The sequence below is a fragment of the Telopea speciosissima genome, chromosome 8, assembly GCF_018873765.1.
Source record: "Telopea speciosissima isolate NSW1024214 ecotype Mountain lineage chromosome 8, Tspe_v1, whole genome shotgun sequence".
Classification (NCBI taxonomy): Eukaryota; Viridiplantae; Streptophyta; class Magnoliopsida; order Proteales; family Proteaceae; genus Telopea; species Telopea speciosissima.
Genome location: NC_057923.1, coordinates 3642595 through 3661008, shown reverse-complemented (window position 1 = coordinate 3661008; position 18414 = coordinate 3642595). Strand labels below are relative to the sequence as shown.

Below are 18414 nucleotides of genomic sequence, written 5' to 3'. Positions count from 1 at the left end.
TGCTTGACCACAAACACCCATTTACAACCCACTGGTTTTTTCCCTGGAGGAAGAACTACAAGATCCCACGTAATGTTTTTGTTCAATGCTCTCATTTCTTCCAACATTGCTGCCTTTCAGTTCCCATCTGTAGACGCTTCCTGCCAATTTTTAGGAATGGAAACAGAAGAAAGGGAGGAAACAAAAGTACGAAAAGAAGGAGAAAGAGAACTATAAGAAACAAAACGGGAAATAGGATGTAAAGTGCAGGTCCTGGTACCTTTGCGATGTGCGATGGGTAGATCAGAAGAGGAGGGCTCACCAGGAGGAGGATCTGGATCCTGAGGCGGCAGCTGGATGGGTATCGGTGCTACAGTAGACTGATTCTGCCCTTTGTTAGAACATCTCCGGTTATAAGTGAGAATGGTGGAATTGTCAATGGTCCTCTGAAAGTTACGAATGGTCCTCTGTACTGGAGTCAGCTCCCCCTGAGTAGGAACATTACCACCACCTATTTCCAAGGTCTCCCCTTGTATTGGAATCCCCCCAGGTGAAGGGACAGCAGCCTCGGGAGGCTGGACAACACCACTGGAGGTCAAGCGGCAGCCATGGGAGGCCGGACAGCAACCTCGGGAGGCTGGACAGCAGCTTATGGGAGGCTGGTTGGTGGCTATAGGTGATGCTGGGAAGGGAAACCCAAGAGAATGAACCACATCTTCACTAGAGTGCTCCCCCTAAAGAGGCGGGGAAGAATAATAGGAAAGGGTTTCATGGAAAACCACATCCATACTGACCATAGTACGGCGGGTAGGAGGGTGGTAACACTTGTAACCTTTCTGGGTTGGAGAATAACCCAAAAAAATACACCTCAACCCCCGGGGTTCAAGTTTGCCAGGGGAATGAGTATCCCTAGCATAACAGACACAACCAAAGACCTTGGGAGGGACCACAAAAGAGGAATCACCAAGTAAAAGGTCAGCGGGGCTACAGGAATCCAGAACCCGTGAAGGTAACTTATTAATAAGGTAAGCTGCAGTGAGAACAACATCACCCCAATATTGGGATGGAACATGGCGAGCAAACATTAAAGCCCTGGCCACTTCCAACAAGTGGTGATTCTTTCTTTCAGCCACACCATTTTGGGCTGGGGTATCAACACAACTAGTTTGATGTATAATCCCATGATCAGCAAGGTACTGTTGAAATTGGGATTCTTTATATTCAGTGCCATTATCACTCCGTAAAACCTTAAGAGTGGCCTGGAATTGGGTCTGGATCATTTTATGAAAATGTTGAAAGCAAGAAAAAACTTGGTTTTTAGACTGAAGAAGATAAATCTAAGTATTACGAGAATGACAATCAATAAATGAGACAAACCAACGGTGGCCAGAAATAGAGGTCTTACGACTAGGTCCCCAAACATCCGAATGCACCAAATTAAAACAAGAAGAACTCCTTTTATTTGATAAAGAAAAAGTTGCACGTGTCTGTTTAGCCAGAACACAAGCCTCACAAAAAAAGTTATCCTTATTACATTTGGTGACTAAAGAAGGAAATAAATGTGCTAAAATTCCTAATGGAGGGTGACCTAATCTAGAGTGCCATTGGTAAAGTTCAGAAGAGACCAAGGAGTTCTGATGTAGTGAAGAAGTTACCGGTGGAGAGAGATGAACATCGTCAAGCAGATACAGCCCACCGTAAACTTTACCCAATCCAATCGTCTTCCCAGACGCCAGATTCTGAAAAACACAATGGGAAGGAAAAAAAGTTACCTTGCAGTTAAGATCACGAGTAATACTACTAATGGAAAGGAGGTTAGTAGTAAAATTAGGGATATGTAAAACAGAAGACAAAGGGAGGTTTGAAGTGCAGTTGATGATCCCTTTTCCAGAGATAGAGGAAAGGGAACCATCAGCCACTTTGACCTTGTCTTTCCCAGAAGTGGGAGAGTATCTATAAAATAAGCTAGAAGAGCCAGTCATGTGATCCGTAGCTCCGGAATCAATTATCCAGGGATGGGAAGCTACAGAAGCACAATGACCACCAAAAGGGATACCTGACCGGGCAAAATAAGAACCTGAAGGAACCGAGGAATTGGCATTAGCAGCGGAAGTAGTAGAGGCCGCAGCAGCGGAAGACCTGAGTACACGCAGGGAAGCTTGTAGATCATCCTGGGATAGACCAATGTCCGTAGCTGGGGCTGTAGTAACAGATTCAGATTGATGTGCCTTGCTCTTAGGTTTTTTCTTGGCAGCCTGCTTGGCTTCAAAGTCAGCCGGTTTCCCATGAAGCTTCCAGCATTTGTCCTTGGTGTGATAAGGCTTGTGACAGTGGTCACATGTAATAGGACTGGAAGTAGAACTACCAACAGATAACGTACCAATAGGGGCAGCAGTCTGGAGAGTTGATCTGTCCGAAACAGGAGGATGTAACATAGCAGCCCTGCGGTTTTCTTCTGAAGAGACCAGGGCATAGGCTTATTCAAGTGTGGGAAAAGGTGAATGGCCCAACACCTGAACACGTATCTGGTCATATTCAACATTCAACCCAGCCAAGAAGTCATAAACCCGAATCTTGTCAACATGCTTCTTATATTCAACTATGTTGGCAGAGGTATCAGGGTGATAATCTGAAAAATGGTCCAATTGCTGCCAGAGGCTGCGGAGAGTGGCATAATATTTAGACACAGTTAGGTCCCCTTGAGTAGTATGAAGAACCTTCTTGCGAAGCTCATAAACCTGAGCATCATTACCAAACTGCCCATATGTCTCCTTACATGCTGCCCAAATCTGAGAAGCCGTATCAAGTAAAAGAAAACCCTGTGCAAGATCCGAAGTCATAGAACCAACCAAATAGGACATAAGAAGACCATTGTGGGCTAGCCATTTAGTTCGGGCAGCACCAGGGGTAGTCGGCATAGGAATAATCCCATCAATATAATCAGTGAGGCCACGACCAGCAATAGCAAAAGAGGCTGATCGAGACCATAGAAGATAGTTGCTGCTGTCTAACTTGATAGGGTAAGGGTGGAGATCACGAAAATCAGACTTGTCATTGGTAACCTGATCAGATGTGGCAGTGGAGATATCAGTGGAGTCACCCATAGTGCAGAGAGGAGCTGATCAGCAGAGAAAGCCACTGAAGAAGCCAAACAAGGGATGGAAAACACACCACCCAAAAAACCAGCAGCAAACAAGGAGCCCTCCCCAATATTGATTAAGTTAGGGTTTGGAAGAAACCCAAAAAAAAGCAATCGATGGGGGGAGAGGAAACCAAAACTATGCTGCAGATGAAGCCAGGTGAATCAGTCCAAGAGCCTGCAGGGTATGCCTTTGATGAAGAATAAAACCAAAAACAAACAGCAACTGTAATCAGCCCTAATCCCAATATCGATAAGGCTCAGGGTTTTGTTGTAGGAAAACCCTGAAAATAAGAGATCGAGTGGGAGAAGGGGTCTTCAGTACCAATATGAGGCTGGAAAACAGCAGTCCAGTGTCGCAGAAGTGCTCCAATATAGGGAGAAGCAGTCCCAATAAACTCAGGCCTGATCTGCAATAAAATATGGAAGCTCCAATTTCCGCAAGAGGGAACCAGCAGCAGCCATCGAACAGGAAAATTAGGTCATGTATTAGTAAAAAAAAAAAAGAGAGGTGAGAAGGGGGCAGCAACTAGATCATAAGATCACCTCTGTAGTGCTGCCCTTAGAAAAGGAGAAGAAGCAAGGAGAAGGAAGAGAAAAGAAATCGAGAGAGAGGAGAAAGAGAAGAGAACACGATGGGAGGGTGGGAAAAAAAAATTTAGGTTAGATCAATTCGTAGTTGTGATACCATGTTGAGAGAACAACTAGTTGATTAATGCTTAAGTGATTAATCCTATCACTTAGCCCTTTATTTATAGTAATAGAATCAAAGAGTACAACTCCTAATCAAAGTAGGAATGCTAATAACAGAAATAAAAACAACTAGGAATGCACACTCCTAGTCAAACTAGGAGTGCTCCCCTTGTCTTTTCTAATAGAGATCGACAAGGGGAAAAATACAGAAATAAAAGGCAAATTACAGAATAATAAAAACAGAAAATAAAGAGGGAGAAAGTGGGAGATAAAGTCGGAAAAAGGACCAGAATACCTTAGAACCCCTAAGGTATTCTGGCCCATATATTCTAACAGTAACACTTATAACCTTTCTAGGTTGGAGAGTAACCCAAAAAAATACACCTTAATCCACGAGGATCAAATTTGCCATGAGGTTTAGTGTCTCTGGCATAACACACACAACCGAAAACTTTGGGAGGAACCACAAAGGTGGAATTCCAATGTAAAATATTGGCCGGATTGCGAGAGTCAAGAACACGGGAAGACAACCGATTAATAAGATAGGTTGCAGTAAGAATAGCATCCCCCCAATATTGGGAGGGAACATGGCGCGAAAACATCAACGCCCTAGCCACTTCCAACAAGTGTCTGTTCTTCCTTTCAACCACACCATTTTGGGCTGGGGTATCAACACAACTTGTCTGATGAACAATCCCATTATCAGCAAGGTATTTCTGAAATTGAGTCTCTGTATACTCAGTCCCATTATCACTTCTCAAGACTTTGAGAGTAGCATTGAACTGAGTTTTGACCATGTTATGGAAATGCTGAAAACAAGAAAAAACTTGACCTTTGGTGTGTAAAAGATAAACCCATGTGTGTCTAGAGTGACAATCAATAAAAGAGACAAACCAACGGTGACCAGAAACCGAAGTCTTATGACTGGGGCCCCAAACATCAGAATGTACTAATTGAAAAAGTGAAGAACTCCTTTTATTAGAAATAGAATAAGTTGAACGTGTCTGTTTGGCCAGAACACAAGCCTCACAAAAGAAATCGGTCTTATCACAATGTTTGACCAAAGTAGGAAATAAAGATGCTAACCTAAGGGGAGGTGACCTAATCTAGAGTGCCACTGATAAATTTCAGAAGATACTAAGGAATTCTGATGTAGTGGTAGTAATGGAGGTGGAGTGAGGCGTCCATCGTCTAGCAAGTACAGGCCACCATGCACTTTACCCAATTCAATCGTCTTCTAAGAGTCCAGATCCTGAAAAACCCAATGGGAAGGAAAAAATGTTACTTTGCAGTTAAGATCACGACTTATACTACTAATAGAAAGAAGGTTAGGAGTAAAATTTGGAATATGTAAAACATTGGACAAAGGAAGGGAAGAAGTGCAGTTAATGATTCCTTTTCTAGAAATGGAGGAAAGGGAACCATCAGCCACCTTGACTTTGTCTTTCCCAGAGGTAGGAGAATAACGATGGAATAGGCTAGAGGACCCGGTCATGTGATCTGTAGCTCCAGAATCAATGATCCAAGGATGGAAAGCTATAGAGGCACAATTACCACCAAACGAAATACCTGACCGTGCAAAGTGTGAACCTGAGGGAGTAGACGAAGTGGCAGTAGCTGGTGTAGTAGAGGTAGCAACAGTGGAAGACTTTAGCACACGTAGGAATGCCTGTAAATCCTCTTGAGATAGGCCAGTGTCAATAGTAGGGGATGCAGTGACAGACTCAGAGTGATTGGCCTTGGTTTTTGGTTTTCGCTTGGCAGCCCGTTTAGCCTCAAAGTTAGCGGGTTTCCCATGAAGTTTCCAACATTTGTCCTTGGTGTGATAAGGCTTATGACAATGCTCACAAGTAATGGTGCCGATAGTAGTACCACCCACAGAGAGAGTGCCAACTGGTGTAGAAGGAGCCGGTGCAGTAGTCTAGAGGGCTGATCTATCAGGGACAGCAGGGTGCAACATAGCAGCTCGGCGATTTTCTTCAGAGGAGACCAAGGCATAAGACTGCTCAAGTGTGGGAAAAGGGGAATGGCCCAACACTTGAATGCGAATTGGGTCATACTCAACATTCAACCTAGCCAAGAAGTCATAGACCCTGATTTTATCCACATGTTTCTTATAGGTAGCCAGATTAGTAGCATTACTAGGTTGGTAATCAGAGAAGTGGTCCAACTGTTGCCAAAGGTTGCGCAGACTAGCATAATATTTAGAGATTGTTAAGTCCCCCTGAGTAGTATGAAGAACCTTCTTCTTGAGTTCATAGACCTGTGCATCATTACCAAGTTGTCCGTACGTTTCCTTACAGGCTGACCAAACCTGAGAAGCTGTATCAAAAAGGAGGAATCCATGTGCAATGTCCAAAGTCATAGAACCAATCAAATAAGACATGAGAACACCATTGTTGGCAAGCCAGCGAGTCAGGGCAGCACCTGGGGCAGCAGGCATGGGAACAGTGCCATCAATATGGCCAGTGAGACCACGACCAGCAATAGCAAAAGAGGCTGACCGAGACCACAATAGGTAGTTGCTGCCATCAAGTTTGATGGGATTGGGCTGAAAAGTATGATAATCTGATTTTTCATGTTCAGGTTGATTAGAAGTTGCAGTGGAATCAGCAGAGCCACCCATAGTTGCAACAAGGCTGTGGAGAATGAAAAACCAGCAATTACACCAAACCAAGAGCTGAAATCAAGGTCGAGTGGGCCAATATGAAGGGCAAAACAACTTCCAAAAAATAAGCAGCAGCAGAGATCCCTTCCACAGAGATCGACAATGGCAGGGTTTTGGAAGAGAACCCGAAATTGGAGATCGATGGGTGATGGGGATCCAAAAAGAATTGATGAAGAAGCTTGATCGAATCTATCCAGGAACCTGTAGAGGATGTCCTTGATGAAGAGAAGAAGCTCCAATAAAAAAATAGCAGTAAACAGCCCAATTCCCAAAAATCGATAATGATCAGGGTTTTAGAAAACCCTGAAAAAGAGGAATCGATTGGGAGGAGGGGTCTTCAACAACCAAAAGAGGCTTGAGGGCAGCTGGTCCAGATCGCAGATGAGTGTCCAATATGCAGAAAACCAGCCTTGATCAATGGTAGTGGCTAGGGCTTCAAAATTCTGGAAACTCCAAAAATCGCAGACAGAAAACAGCAGCTATCGAACCAAATAAATTATCTCATAAAGGGGAAAAACAGAGGTGGGAATAGGGCAGCAACTAGATCATATGATCACCTCTGTAGTGCTGCCCTTAGGAAAGGAGGAGAAGCAAAGGAAAAAAAGGAGAGAAAAGAAATTGAGAGAAGGGGAGGAAAGAAAAAACGATAGGAAGGGGGTGGGTTTTGAAAACTTAGATCAGAGAAATTTTGGCTCTGATGCCATGTTAACAAAACAGGTTTGTGGAATAATGCTTGAATGATCAATGAGATCAGTCAAGCTCTCTATTTATAATAATAAAAGAGATTACAAGGGAAAAACACTGTTCAAGACACTGTTTACGTGAACAGTGTCACAACCCTAATTACATTTCTACCCTTGCTCATAAATACATAAATAAAGAATAAATAAAACACCCAAAGACCAGAATACCCCCATGGTATTCTGGTGTACATAATTTAACAATGACTCATCAAGAGATATGGATCACCTAGCCATTCTAAAATATCACAATTATCTGGGAGTTGTCAATGGATCTTGTTATAACTTTTGAGTTTCTGAACCTTAATTATTGATGGCTATCGTGAGGTATAATGTAGGCATCCAATTTGTTCTGTCATAGTGTCTGACTTCTATATGTGATAAATAATCAACATGGAACAGCTGCATGATGTCATGAATTGGACTATAGTGAGCCTGGCAGATTTTTTAGAGCTGTACTTCTATATTATTAACTTTCCTTATTCATGGGCCTCTCAAATTTCTACTTCTTATTTTCTTTCATGCCATTTTGCATGGGATACTCATCCTTTTCCTTTCCATTTTTGACATGCAACTTACTTCTTGGTTCTTTTCACTGCTTCTTCAACAGAACCAATTTGTTGCTGGTAAACCCTATATCTTACTCCTTGTACATTAATATTGTAGTAATTTTGGTTGTAGAAGTGTTAGCTCTATGCTTTTGTATCACTGGTTCACTTATTTACTTTGTCTTTTTCTTTAGTCCAGTAACATTTTGGGTAATTTGTCATAGTGGTTCTATTAATATATAATCAGTTAATTATTTACCGATGCCACCTTCCACAAAACATTCACCTAACTTCTTGGACTGCAAGATTCTGATTCAATATCAATGAAGCCAATTTGGAATAGAATTAAACTTCTTAGCTAAGCTCCTTTCTTTGGGTTTATAATTCCAAAATTCGGATCACTTCATTTAGTTGATCCTGGGGCATATTTAAATGTTACAAACTTAAAAAGTAATCATAAGGGCTTGGAGATCAGATGAAGAAATGTGGCCATTGCCAGGCATTTAATTGGTTGATGATCTCCTTGGCATCCATATTCAGCAGTACGTAGTCGTGCTTGAGAGTGAGACAAAGCCCTCAAACAGTGTGGCCATAAGAATTCTGTATAATCAGAGAGTGCAGCAGGTTTCACCAGCCTGTGTTAATTGACCTACCACTGCCACATGGAGCTTGGCAGCTGGCTTGATTATCGTCATTCACAACTGAATGTGTATTTAACCTGCTTCTCTTTTTCTTTCCCCTCCTTTTCGGAAGCAAGAGAAGCCCAAAGGGCAGAAGAAACAGAAGATATCTTCTACCATAAAATGCGAAATACCTCTCAAGGGATCACTCTCTCACAACAGTTAGACTGATCTGGGTTTAGACCTAGTTTGAAGGCAGTTAGAAACTTGATTTGCTTCTGCCTCTTCTCTTCTCCACCTCCCCTTCCTCTCTGTTGGATGAGTTTTAGAAGGGCAATGAGGCCAGGCTGGGGTATAGAAACCTCAGCGGCTCAGCCAGGCCTGAGGTGTAATATCCTCAGCTTAGGCCCAGCCTGCCGGGCTCAAAGCCAGGCTGGGCTGGGTCCAGCTTCAGACATTTCCAGGTTTGTGATTCTGTTCTTACCTTTGTAAATAAGGAGAGAAGAAAGGGGCAATAACCCAGCCATCACACTTCTATTGAAGTGTACCCAAGGGAATTTTAGTATGTAGCCATTCACATTTCAGTGTACATATGCATAGCTAGATGCAAAATCAAAGGTCTATACTAAAGTAAATATGATACCTAAAAATGTTCTATGTAATGTACATACATGTATAAAAAGACACACATAAACTATATAAATATTCTATATGTATATAAGCACATAGAGGGCGGGCCTTGGTGCAACGGTTAAGGTTGCTCCATTGTGACCAAGTGGTCGTGGGTTCCAGCTTCAGACATTTCCAGGTTTGTGATTCTGTTCTTACCTTTGTAAATAAGGGGAGAAGAAAGGGGCAATAACCCAGCCATCACACTTCCATTGAAGTGTACCCAAGGGAATTTTAGTATGTAGCCATTCACATTTCAGTGTACATATGCATAGCTAGATGCAAAATCAAAGGTCTATACTTAAAGTAAATATGATACCTAAAAATGGTCTATGTAATGTACATACATGTATAAAAAGACACACATAAACTATATAAATATTCTATATGTATATAAGCACATAGAGGGCGGGCCTTGGTGCAACGGTTAAGGTTGGTCCATTGTGACCAAGTGGTCATGGGTTTGAGTCTGGAAACAGCCTCTCTACAAAAGCAGGGGTAAGGCTGTGTACATTATGACCCTCCCCAGACCCCGCAGTGGCGGGAGCCTCGTGCACTGGGAACGCCCTTTATATGTATATAAGCACATATATTATATATTTATATATGTGTATAAACTCTTATACTGTTTATTGACCAGGCCCTGGCCCAACTTGGGGTCTGGGTTTCCCAACCCTAGCCCAGACCACAGGCTGAAAACTCGGCACAGCCGCGAAATTTTGAGCGTTCCTTGGGCAGGCTTGGGGTTTATTGGGCCAGACAGGTACCTTAGATGGGTTAACTATTTTTTTTTACCACCAGGAAGTATGTTGGTTCTGAAGTTATGCCCCGAGCTTGCTTTGAATTTGTTTTTGAACCTGAGATCAGTAACTTGTCAAGCAATTTTCTTGATTTTCAGTTCACTAAGATTCCTCTTCTGCTCTCTGTGCAACAGTAACTGAATGGTCCGGTGGGCTTTATGTTTCTCCAACCATCGCTGGAAGCAGGCCTGGGGGATTGATTGCAGGGGCTTGGGCGGCTATGATGTCTCTAGGGCAAGAAGGTGAATGAACACAAATATCCTTTTGTTCTTCTTTGAAAAATTATTGATTACCTTCCATTATCGACTTTCTTTGTTTTGGGTCCCTATTGTTGCTGCTGTTGTTACTGTTTTCCTTGTTTTTATCAAACTGTCGTGGATGATGTGTAATTGGATCTTTTTTAATTCTGTAGGATATTTGGAGAACACGAGAGAGATCATGGAAGTATCAAAGAGACTACAGAAAGGGTAAGGTATTTTATTACCTGAACAGTCAATGGTGTTCCAAGTTTTCACTCTTATAAAGCACCTATTGCTTGCTTGCAGAATAAAGGAGATCCCTGAGCTATTTATTGTCGGAAGGCCAGATATGACAGTTGTAGCATTTGGATCAAAGTGTGTAGACATATTTGAGGTCAATGACATAATGTCTACTAGAGGATGGCATTTAAATGCATTGCAGAAGCCTAACAGGTACACATTTTTCCTGTGAGGAGATTTAAGACTATAGAGTTTATATGCTGCCAGACCAATTATAATGCAGTGACCACTTTTTTTTGTTGGTTTAGTTGATCTGTCCGAGCCTCAGCTGAAACATTTTTGTGGCCTTTGCTTTTCTGCCATGTTTAGGTGTCTGTTGGAAACCAAACTTTTTTGGTCATACTGTCAATGTTCTCATCAAATCATGGGTTGAATTCCATTTGACCTGCCATTTCCTTACAATTCAACTCAATTAAGCCTTATTCCCTAATAAATGGAGTCTAAATGGATCCCGTTATGCCATTCAACAGTACTAAAAGCCATATTTGATGTCAACCCTAATCCATGCATTTCTTATCTCACCACTCTCCAAAATTCATTTTAGTCCTTCCTCTTGCTCTTTTAGCTCCTCCAATTTGAATCACACCACTCATCTTTACCAGTGCATTAAGAGGTTGTCTTTGCATATGTGCATGTTCCTGAACACTTTCTTTCAACTTCTCATGTGCCGGAGCTATTCCTTATTTTAGTTTTTCTAGTTTTACCATTCATCCATCTCTACATCCTCGTCTCAGCCAAGGTTCGAAAACTCGGGTCTCGGAGCCATCTTGGCTCAGCAAAAAACCGAGTTGGGCCGAGATCTCGGCGAGTTTGTGCATTTTTTTTTTCCGACTCGGAAGCCCATCTCAGTGGGTTTTAGACCTCTTTTGGGTCTGAAAATCAGTATACAACCTATTTTAGGCCATTTAAACACAATGGCATTATTAGATTTTGCAAAAACAAAGTCCAAATAGGAGTTTCAGTTAGTGAGAAAGCAGGACAGACACTTACTTATTCTAGAAACCAGGACAGACATAGGACAAACAGTCTTATTTATGCCTAATATCATTTAAGTAAATGCTTTTGTATTTGTATTTCATTTACTTAAGATATTATTCAGAAATAAGCAAATACCCCCTATTTGAATCCAATAAAAATAGTTAAAAAATCAAATTCCAAAAGGAAAAAAAGTCGACCCCCCAGTTCAAAAACAAAAACTGGATTTTCGGCGGTAGGTGCAATTTTCAACTTTCTAATGTTGGGGTTTTTCTCAAATCTAAAAATTTCATAAATCTTAATATGGTAAAACATTGCTAAAAACCAAAAGTGCGGTAAAATATTCATTTCTTTTGATGTCCAAAAATATATTTTCATTCAGAGCGATTTTGACAGCATTCGCGCACACTGAATTAAGTTTGACCGGTAAATAACTCCTTCAATATAAATCAGATTTAAGCAATCTTGGACTTGTTGGAAAGGTTTCAAAACATAGCTTTCCAACAAGTCCAAGATTGCTAAAATCTGATTTATATTGAAAGAGTTATGTACCGGTCAAACTTAATTCGGTGTGCGTGAATGCTGTCAAAATCGCTCTGAATGAAAATAATTTTTTGGACATCAAAACAAATGAATATTTTACCGCACTTTTGGTTTTTAGCAATGTTTTACCATAATAAGATTTATGGAATTTTTAGATTGGAGAAAAACCCTAGCATTAGAAAGTTGAAAATTACACCTATCGCCGAAAATCCAGTTTTTGTTCTTGAACTGGGGGGTTGATTTGACTTTTTTTCCTTTTGGAACTTGATTTTTTAACTATTTTTATTGGATTCAAATGGGGGGGGGGTATTTGCTTATTTATGAATAATATCTTAAGTAAATGCATTTACTTAAATGATATTAGGCATAAATAAGTGTCTGTCTTCTCTGTCTTGGTTCCTGGCATAGATAGGTATTTGTATACCAAGAATTTCCAGCAAGATCTCGAGATCTGGCATTCATATAAAGGACCTAGATGGCATTTTCCTATGTCAAACCGAGATCTCGGAGAGATATTGACATTTTAAGTTTCGTAGGCCATCTCGACTCGGAAAATTGGAAAACCGAGAATCTCGGCGAGATCTCGCGAGATTTCGGACTATTCTCTCAGCTACAATAATTTAATTTGTTGTTTCTTTACTTCCCAACATTCAACTCCAAATATCATTACTTGTTTTATAGCTGTCCTATAAAATTTCCCTTTGAAATTTTTGGAATTTGTTGATCAAACAATACTCTAGATGCTCCTCTCCACTTCATCCCCCCTACTTTGATTCCATGTGCAAATTCATATGTAGTTTCACGTTTTTTTTTAAAATGATTGAACCTAGGTATCTAAATTTCTCAATTTTGAAATATATACTTGTCATTGGTTCTCACAAGCCACACCCCACTTTCAGTCCTATTTTTAACAAGGATAACACTCTATATACTCTGTTTTATTGAGTTTATCTTAAAACCTTTTGATTCCAAAGCATCTCCTTAATTCTTCAGCATTTGTCCTTGCTTTTGTTTCACTCACAAAAACTATATCATCAGCAAAAAGCATATGTAACTCTGAGAATTCTTTGAATTTCAACTTTGTTTGAAGCATGTTGATTGTTGGGAAAACATGGGAAAAAACTCTTTACATGTTGGGTCATACGGTTGAGATAGACCTCCAAATTTGACATGTGGCTTATTTTGGGGGTTCCCATCCATTCAATAGTCAAAATGGGCAAATGATCAGACCACAAAACGGAAATGAGCGAAGTGGTCAGAAAAGTTCCTTGCTGAGGCGCAGCCTAGGAGCAGATTTTTTTGAGTAGCCAATCCAACATGTAACCTGAATTTGGTGACCCTAATTCTTGAGACATGAATTAGTCCGAATGACCAAATGATCAGACCACAAGGCGGAAATGAGCAAAGTGGTCTGAAAAGTTTGTTGCTGAGGCACAGCCTCGGAACACTCTTTTTTTTTGAGTAGCCAATTCAACATGTAGCCTGAATTTGGTGACCCTAATTCATGAGACATTTTTTTCTTTCTGCTTTTGGAGTTATAATAATTTTTAGACACTTGTTTTATATAGAACTAGAGTTGGTTTTATCTTATTGATAGTTTTACTTGCCCAAGAAAATCATTGTTCTTTTCCATGTCTAATGTTTCAGTGTTCACATCTGTGTGACCATTCAACATGTACCTGTTGTGGATGACTTCCTCCGAGAATTGCGAGAGTCTGTGCAAACTGTAAGTCACTTTTTGGCAACTGATCCAAAATGATAGTGCTGATAAGCTACATATTACTTTAAATAAGTTATAATTCGCACTAACCTAGATAAATTTAGAAAGCTGGTGATGGCATTATTCTGGACTAGTTTATGAAGAACATAACCTCCAACTTCCATGGTGTGTGGCATTCTCTTGTATGCCTTGAAATTTTTAGGTATGAGATTTTAAGCTTAGGGCTTGAGGTGTCTCTTAAGCTCTGACCCGATGCATAAGCCTTACTGCCTTTTAGAGCACTGGTTCAGTGATCAGTGACACTACTCTTCTTTTTCTGGCTCATGTCTGCTCTGGTTTGATGTGCTTCATGAACCTGTGGCTAGAAGAGATGAAAACAATACCTCCTTTTGTACAGTGTTAAGAACCATGCTGTATATTTGGTGTTTTGGACTTAAAAGGACTGATGCACAAAAAAGAAAAAAATCTGAACGGGCTGTTTCACCTTTTTTTTTTTTTTTTTTTTTTTTTTTTTTTCAGGTAAAAGAAAATCCTGGTCCAATTAAGGGAGGGCTTGCTCCAATCTATGGTGCTGCAGGGAAGATGCCTGATAGAGGTATGGTTGAGGACTTACTGTTGAATTACATGGACAGCTCTTGCTAGCAGCACCAACATCTGTAGCAACATTTGTTTTCCAGTTCATCAATTGTAACTCAGAACCTGTCAATTGATTATTTTTCTCAGTTCCATATGATTAATGATTTTTTAGAAATGGAATTTCAACGATGAACAGATTCATGTGGATATTACTATGTGATAGCATGTTGTACAAAGATACATTCTCGAGGGTGAACTCTGTTTCATTGCCTAAGGTTGGATGATTCAAGTTTTAGTGCAGGAATCCAAAAGTCATCAAGAGTAGGTGCATTTTATGCTTTCCTGTGCTCATCAATGGCTGCTCTGGAAAGCTTATGTTCCTTAGAAGGCGTGTTCTGTTGAGAAAGTACCTATAAAATGCATCTTGCAGTGGGACATGGTGTACGAGTATGCTCACAAGTCATAATCATGCATACTGCATAGCGTTAGCATTCTCCAATACTGTTCATATGGTTGACTAGGGTTGGCAACACGGAACCTGCCTTAACCAACTCACCGCACCCTCGTTGGAGCGTAAGGGTGAGGATTCTCTGCCTTCACCGAATGAGGAAGGTAACGGCTAGTGATTTTGGATAACCTATCCGTATGTTTACCTTTGACGTTCGGTTAAGCGATGACATGTTTCTTTACTTCCATAAATGTTCCTCCATGCACTCTTAATGACAGCAGGTGGGACACATGTCATCACCTTAACCTTACACAAAGTGTGCATGTACGGGTAAGTGATGATAAGGTAGTTTAGTTACCCAAAAAAAAAAATAATAAGGTAGTTGCTGTAAGAAATTTTCCAATATGTGCGTTATACATGTTCGTATACATTTTCAAAGACGGAAAAAGTTTTAACCAACAAGAGTAATAAATATTTCGTAAGGGATTGCTGTTAGGCTGTGTGTCCTGTGCCATCAGTGCAGGGTGGGAAGGAGAATGAGAGCCTGTGTAGGAATATCAACAGGGATGGGATTTTCATATTTTACAAGAGATGGAGTCATTATTTCACCAGTGTCTAAGCGCAGATGTTACACAGCTTGGGAGGTATTTTTCCCTAAAATTATTATTTGGGGGTTGGGGTTTGGATCAAACACCCAAAGCATTCATATGCATAATTTAATATAAGAGAGGGATAGGTATGTTAGCACAATAGCACCCTATGTGCCTATCTCTCTCTTCCACCCTTTGAAATGACTCCCTCACCCCTTAAAGGGAGGAAGAGAGAGATAGACTCATAGGATACGAGCATACAATGTATCACTAGCATACCCAACCTTTTTCCATTTAATATAAATTTGAAGGATTTTTTTTTTTTTGATAGATAATCCCTAAGGAGAGTTGAACTCAAACATCAAGGGTTTTGTTGTCAAAGAGGAAAGAGGGAAGAGAGAAGAGGGTAGAGGGGATTAGGGCATGGCTTGGGAAAGATTGTGTCTTGATGAAAGGGGAAGGGTACAGACAAGAAACAAGGGAAATCTCATTAAGTTTAAGGGAAAATGAATGCCCAATGAGGCATCCAACAACTGGGCTGCTCATTGGAGAGGATCCCAATCCCCTCTAGAGACCCTTCTCTCTCACTCTCTCTCTCTTCCATAAATCCCTTATTTCTCTTTTTTAAAGGGTGAGGATTCTGTTTGGTGGCTTAGCAATTACAACGTTTCCGTTTTACCCAAACACCTCTCGTTAAAGGAAGGGGGGAAAATAACTCTAATGTAGATTTTATCTAATTAATTTAAGTTTCTTTCATAAAAAACATGAGGGAGGGGAAAAAGGAGGAAAAAAGAAAGAAAAAGAAAAAAAGAATGCTACCTCATCGCGTGGTTGTTGCGCCTAGACATAGGTAGACACAAAATGACCATCCATCCCATGCAAGGTGAAAATCTCAACCCCATGATGTTTGCTCGCATGCCTCCATTGGCCCATGCGACTAGGTAGCATTTTTTTTTTTTCATCCAGGTAGCATTAAAATAGGGATCCACATCCTCTACTTCCAAAGCTCTACTTCCATCCTACTTCTGTGAGCTCCCAGCATGCCACCTGGCCTGAAAACCATCCAACGGTTGTTAATTAAAAAATTCAAATTATTTTGAAATCTAGATGAGATGTATTTGAACCACCTTAAACCCCAAACCTATCCCACCTGACCGGTTCAAAACAAACCAAACCGAACTTATTTTTCTCAAACTAAACCCATTTCACTCATCTGCCTAGGGTTTCAAATCAAACGAAAATTCCCAGCAGAACCTCTCCTGAATCCCTCCCTCTCTCACTCATCCCTCTCACAACTCCTCAGTGGCGATGGCGATAGCAACGGCGACATCCTCTCTCTCACCCTGCTGCTGCTGCTTTCCGATGTACTCGCCCTAACCTAAATCTTGATCTCCTCTCTCAATCACCCTGGAAATACTCTCTTGTGCCTCCCTCATTTTTTATGTTCCAGACGACCCTTCTGCTCTTTACAAACCCTAAGCGAGAAAACTAGTTGTAGCAGATTTCCCATCTTCTTGTTTGGTTGGATTCTCTTTCCCTATTTCCCTCCCATTTCACAAACCCTAAGGCGAAAATCGTGTTTCCCATTTTCTATCTTTTCTCTTACCCTCTTTCCCTTCTATTTGAGAAATCCTAAGTGAAGCGCAGAGAAGGAACCTATCCTCTCTATCGGTGGGAATCCCATCCTCCTCCATTGGATCATCAAATTCAAAAATTGGGTTTTCAATAGAAAGGCCAAAGGTGAAGAGGGTTCCTCTGCAAAGAGGGCATGTTGAGTTTGGCAGGAGCCAAGTGTCTATACAGTTGATGTGAAAAGCATGGCGACGTATGGGAAGCAATCTAAGTTGGTCTTGTTTTGAAAATTCACAGAGGCAAACAGCACAATTGAAGGGTTCTTTTAGACCCATTTTCTCTTTGTAGGGGAAAACAAGGAGAGCATATATGAAAGCTTGATCTAGACCCGAGTCATGGAGATGGAATAACTGTTGTAACTGTCTTTGTAGAGCATCAGAGCCAGACAAATCTAGGTACCTATTAGACTGAGAAGTTGATGAGGAAGATGGTTTCTTTATGAGGAATATAACGAGCAGGTGGAGCAGACCAGATATGAAGAATATAACAGCTAGAATAACTATGATTAAAAGAACAATTAGACTGATTCTTCTACCAGATGATGATGGGGTTGATCCATTCTGATCATTACTACTATGAGGAGATCTGAATGAGGAATAAGAAGAAAGAGGAGAAATATCAGGTGGAAAGTTACAAGTATCATCTTTTTCCTTGATTTGAGACTGAAACCAAGACATCTGAGGATGAGTAGCTGGGAAGGACTAGAGAGTCGTCCTTGGTCTCATCTTTCTAATATGAAAACCAAAACCCCTCAGGGTAAGCTAAGAAAAAGCATACTTTCCTGCCTTTGAGAGAAAACCAACTTAAATTTTGTTTTAATTTGAAGGAACTGAACAGAAAAGATTACCCATTACTCCCACTAAGATAAGACCCAATTCATTCAAGCAAATAGTACTTAAGAAAAGCAAACATTCTTGAGATTTGAGAACAAAGCAGTGGCTGGAGAAGGTGTTTCTATGCTAAAAAAATGAAATCCAATTCAGGTCTCTCCTTCCCCTTCCCCCTTCTCCCCCTTCCCTGCTGAGAGGTTTCTGCAATTAATCCAGATTTTCTTCTTAAGTCTGTCTTTGTTTTACCTCATGCCCGTGGCAGCCAGCTTAGTCGATTCATTGCAAAAAATTACAAGGATTACAAAATTGCTCAAGTGAATAAGCTTCTTACATGTAATGATCATCCTCACAATGTTGAACCCGATTTATAGATTGGTTTGTGTGCTGAATCTTTTCAGGATAATGTTCAAAGAAGTAATGCTTAAGATAGATCAGAGAAAACCATTGAATGCAATAGATCCACACAATTACATAATATGTTGTACCAGTGTTTAAACCCAAAATTGAACATCTTGTTCCGGGGAGCCCTAAACTTTGCAAATAATGCAACAAACAACATGGATAAGGGTTGGTAATAAGGGATCAACCAGCTGAGGATTCAATATTACTGATGTAGTAACTCAAGGACAGAGTAGGGTCTGCTGAATCATATTTTACAGAGCATCTTATACAATGATACATGGAGAATACAAGGTATCCAATCTG

The 18414-nt window shown here is 40.6% G+C and overlaps 2 protein-coding genes across 2 annotated transcripts in view; one reads left to right on the top strand and one right to left on the bottom strand.

Annotated features, from left to right (window-relative positions):
- The window catches only part of LOC122670423 (sphingosine-1-phosphate lyase-like), a 28474-nt gene extending 14074 nt beyond the window's left edge, over positions 1–14400 (top strand). Inside the window, exons 10-15 of the mRNA XM_043867294.1 lie at positions 7830–7845; positions 9991–10098; positions 10269–10323; positions 10402–10548; positions 13561–13639; positions 14153–14400. Of these exons, the coding sequence (XP_043723229.1) occupies positions 7830–7845; positions 9991–10098; positions 10269–10323; positions 10402–10548; positions 13561–13639; positions 14153–14275 (528 nt within the window). The 3' untranslated portion in view covers positions 14276–14400. The remainder of the gene's footprint in view (positions 1–7829; positions 7846–9990; positions 10099–10268; positions 10324–10401; positions 10549–13560; positions 13640–14152) is intronic.
- A 2409-nt stretch (positions 14401–16809) lies between these two features.
- Positions 16810–17839, bottom strand: LOC122671145 (RING-H2 finger protein ATL46-like). The gene has a single exon (XM_043868251.1). It carries the CDS (start codon positions 17554–17556, stop codon positions 16810–16812), a length of 747 nt encoding a protein of 248 aa, XP_043724186.1. The 5' UTR covers positions 17557–17839.
- Between the last annotated feature and the right edge of the window lie 575 nt (positions 17840–18414).

Excerpts from the sequence above, each read along its gene's own strand:
- LOC122671145 (XM_043868251.1), bottom strand. The coding sequence starts at position 17,556 with ATGTCTTGGTTTCAGTCTCAAATCAAGGAAAAAGATGATACTTGTAAC.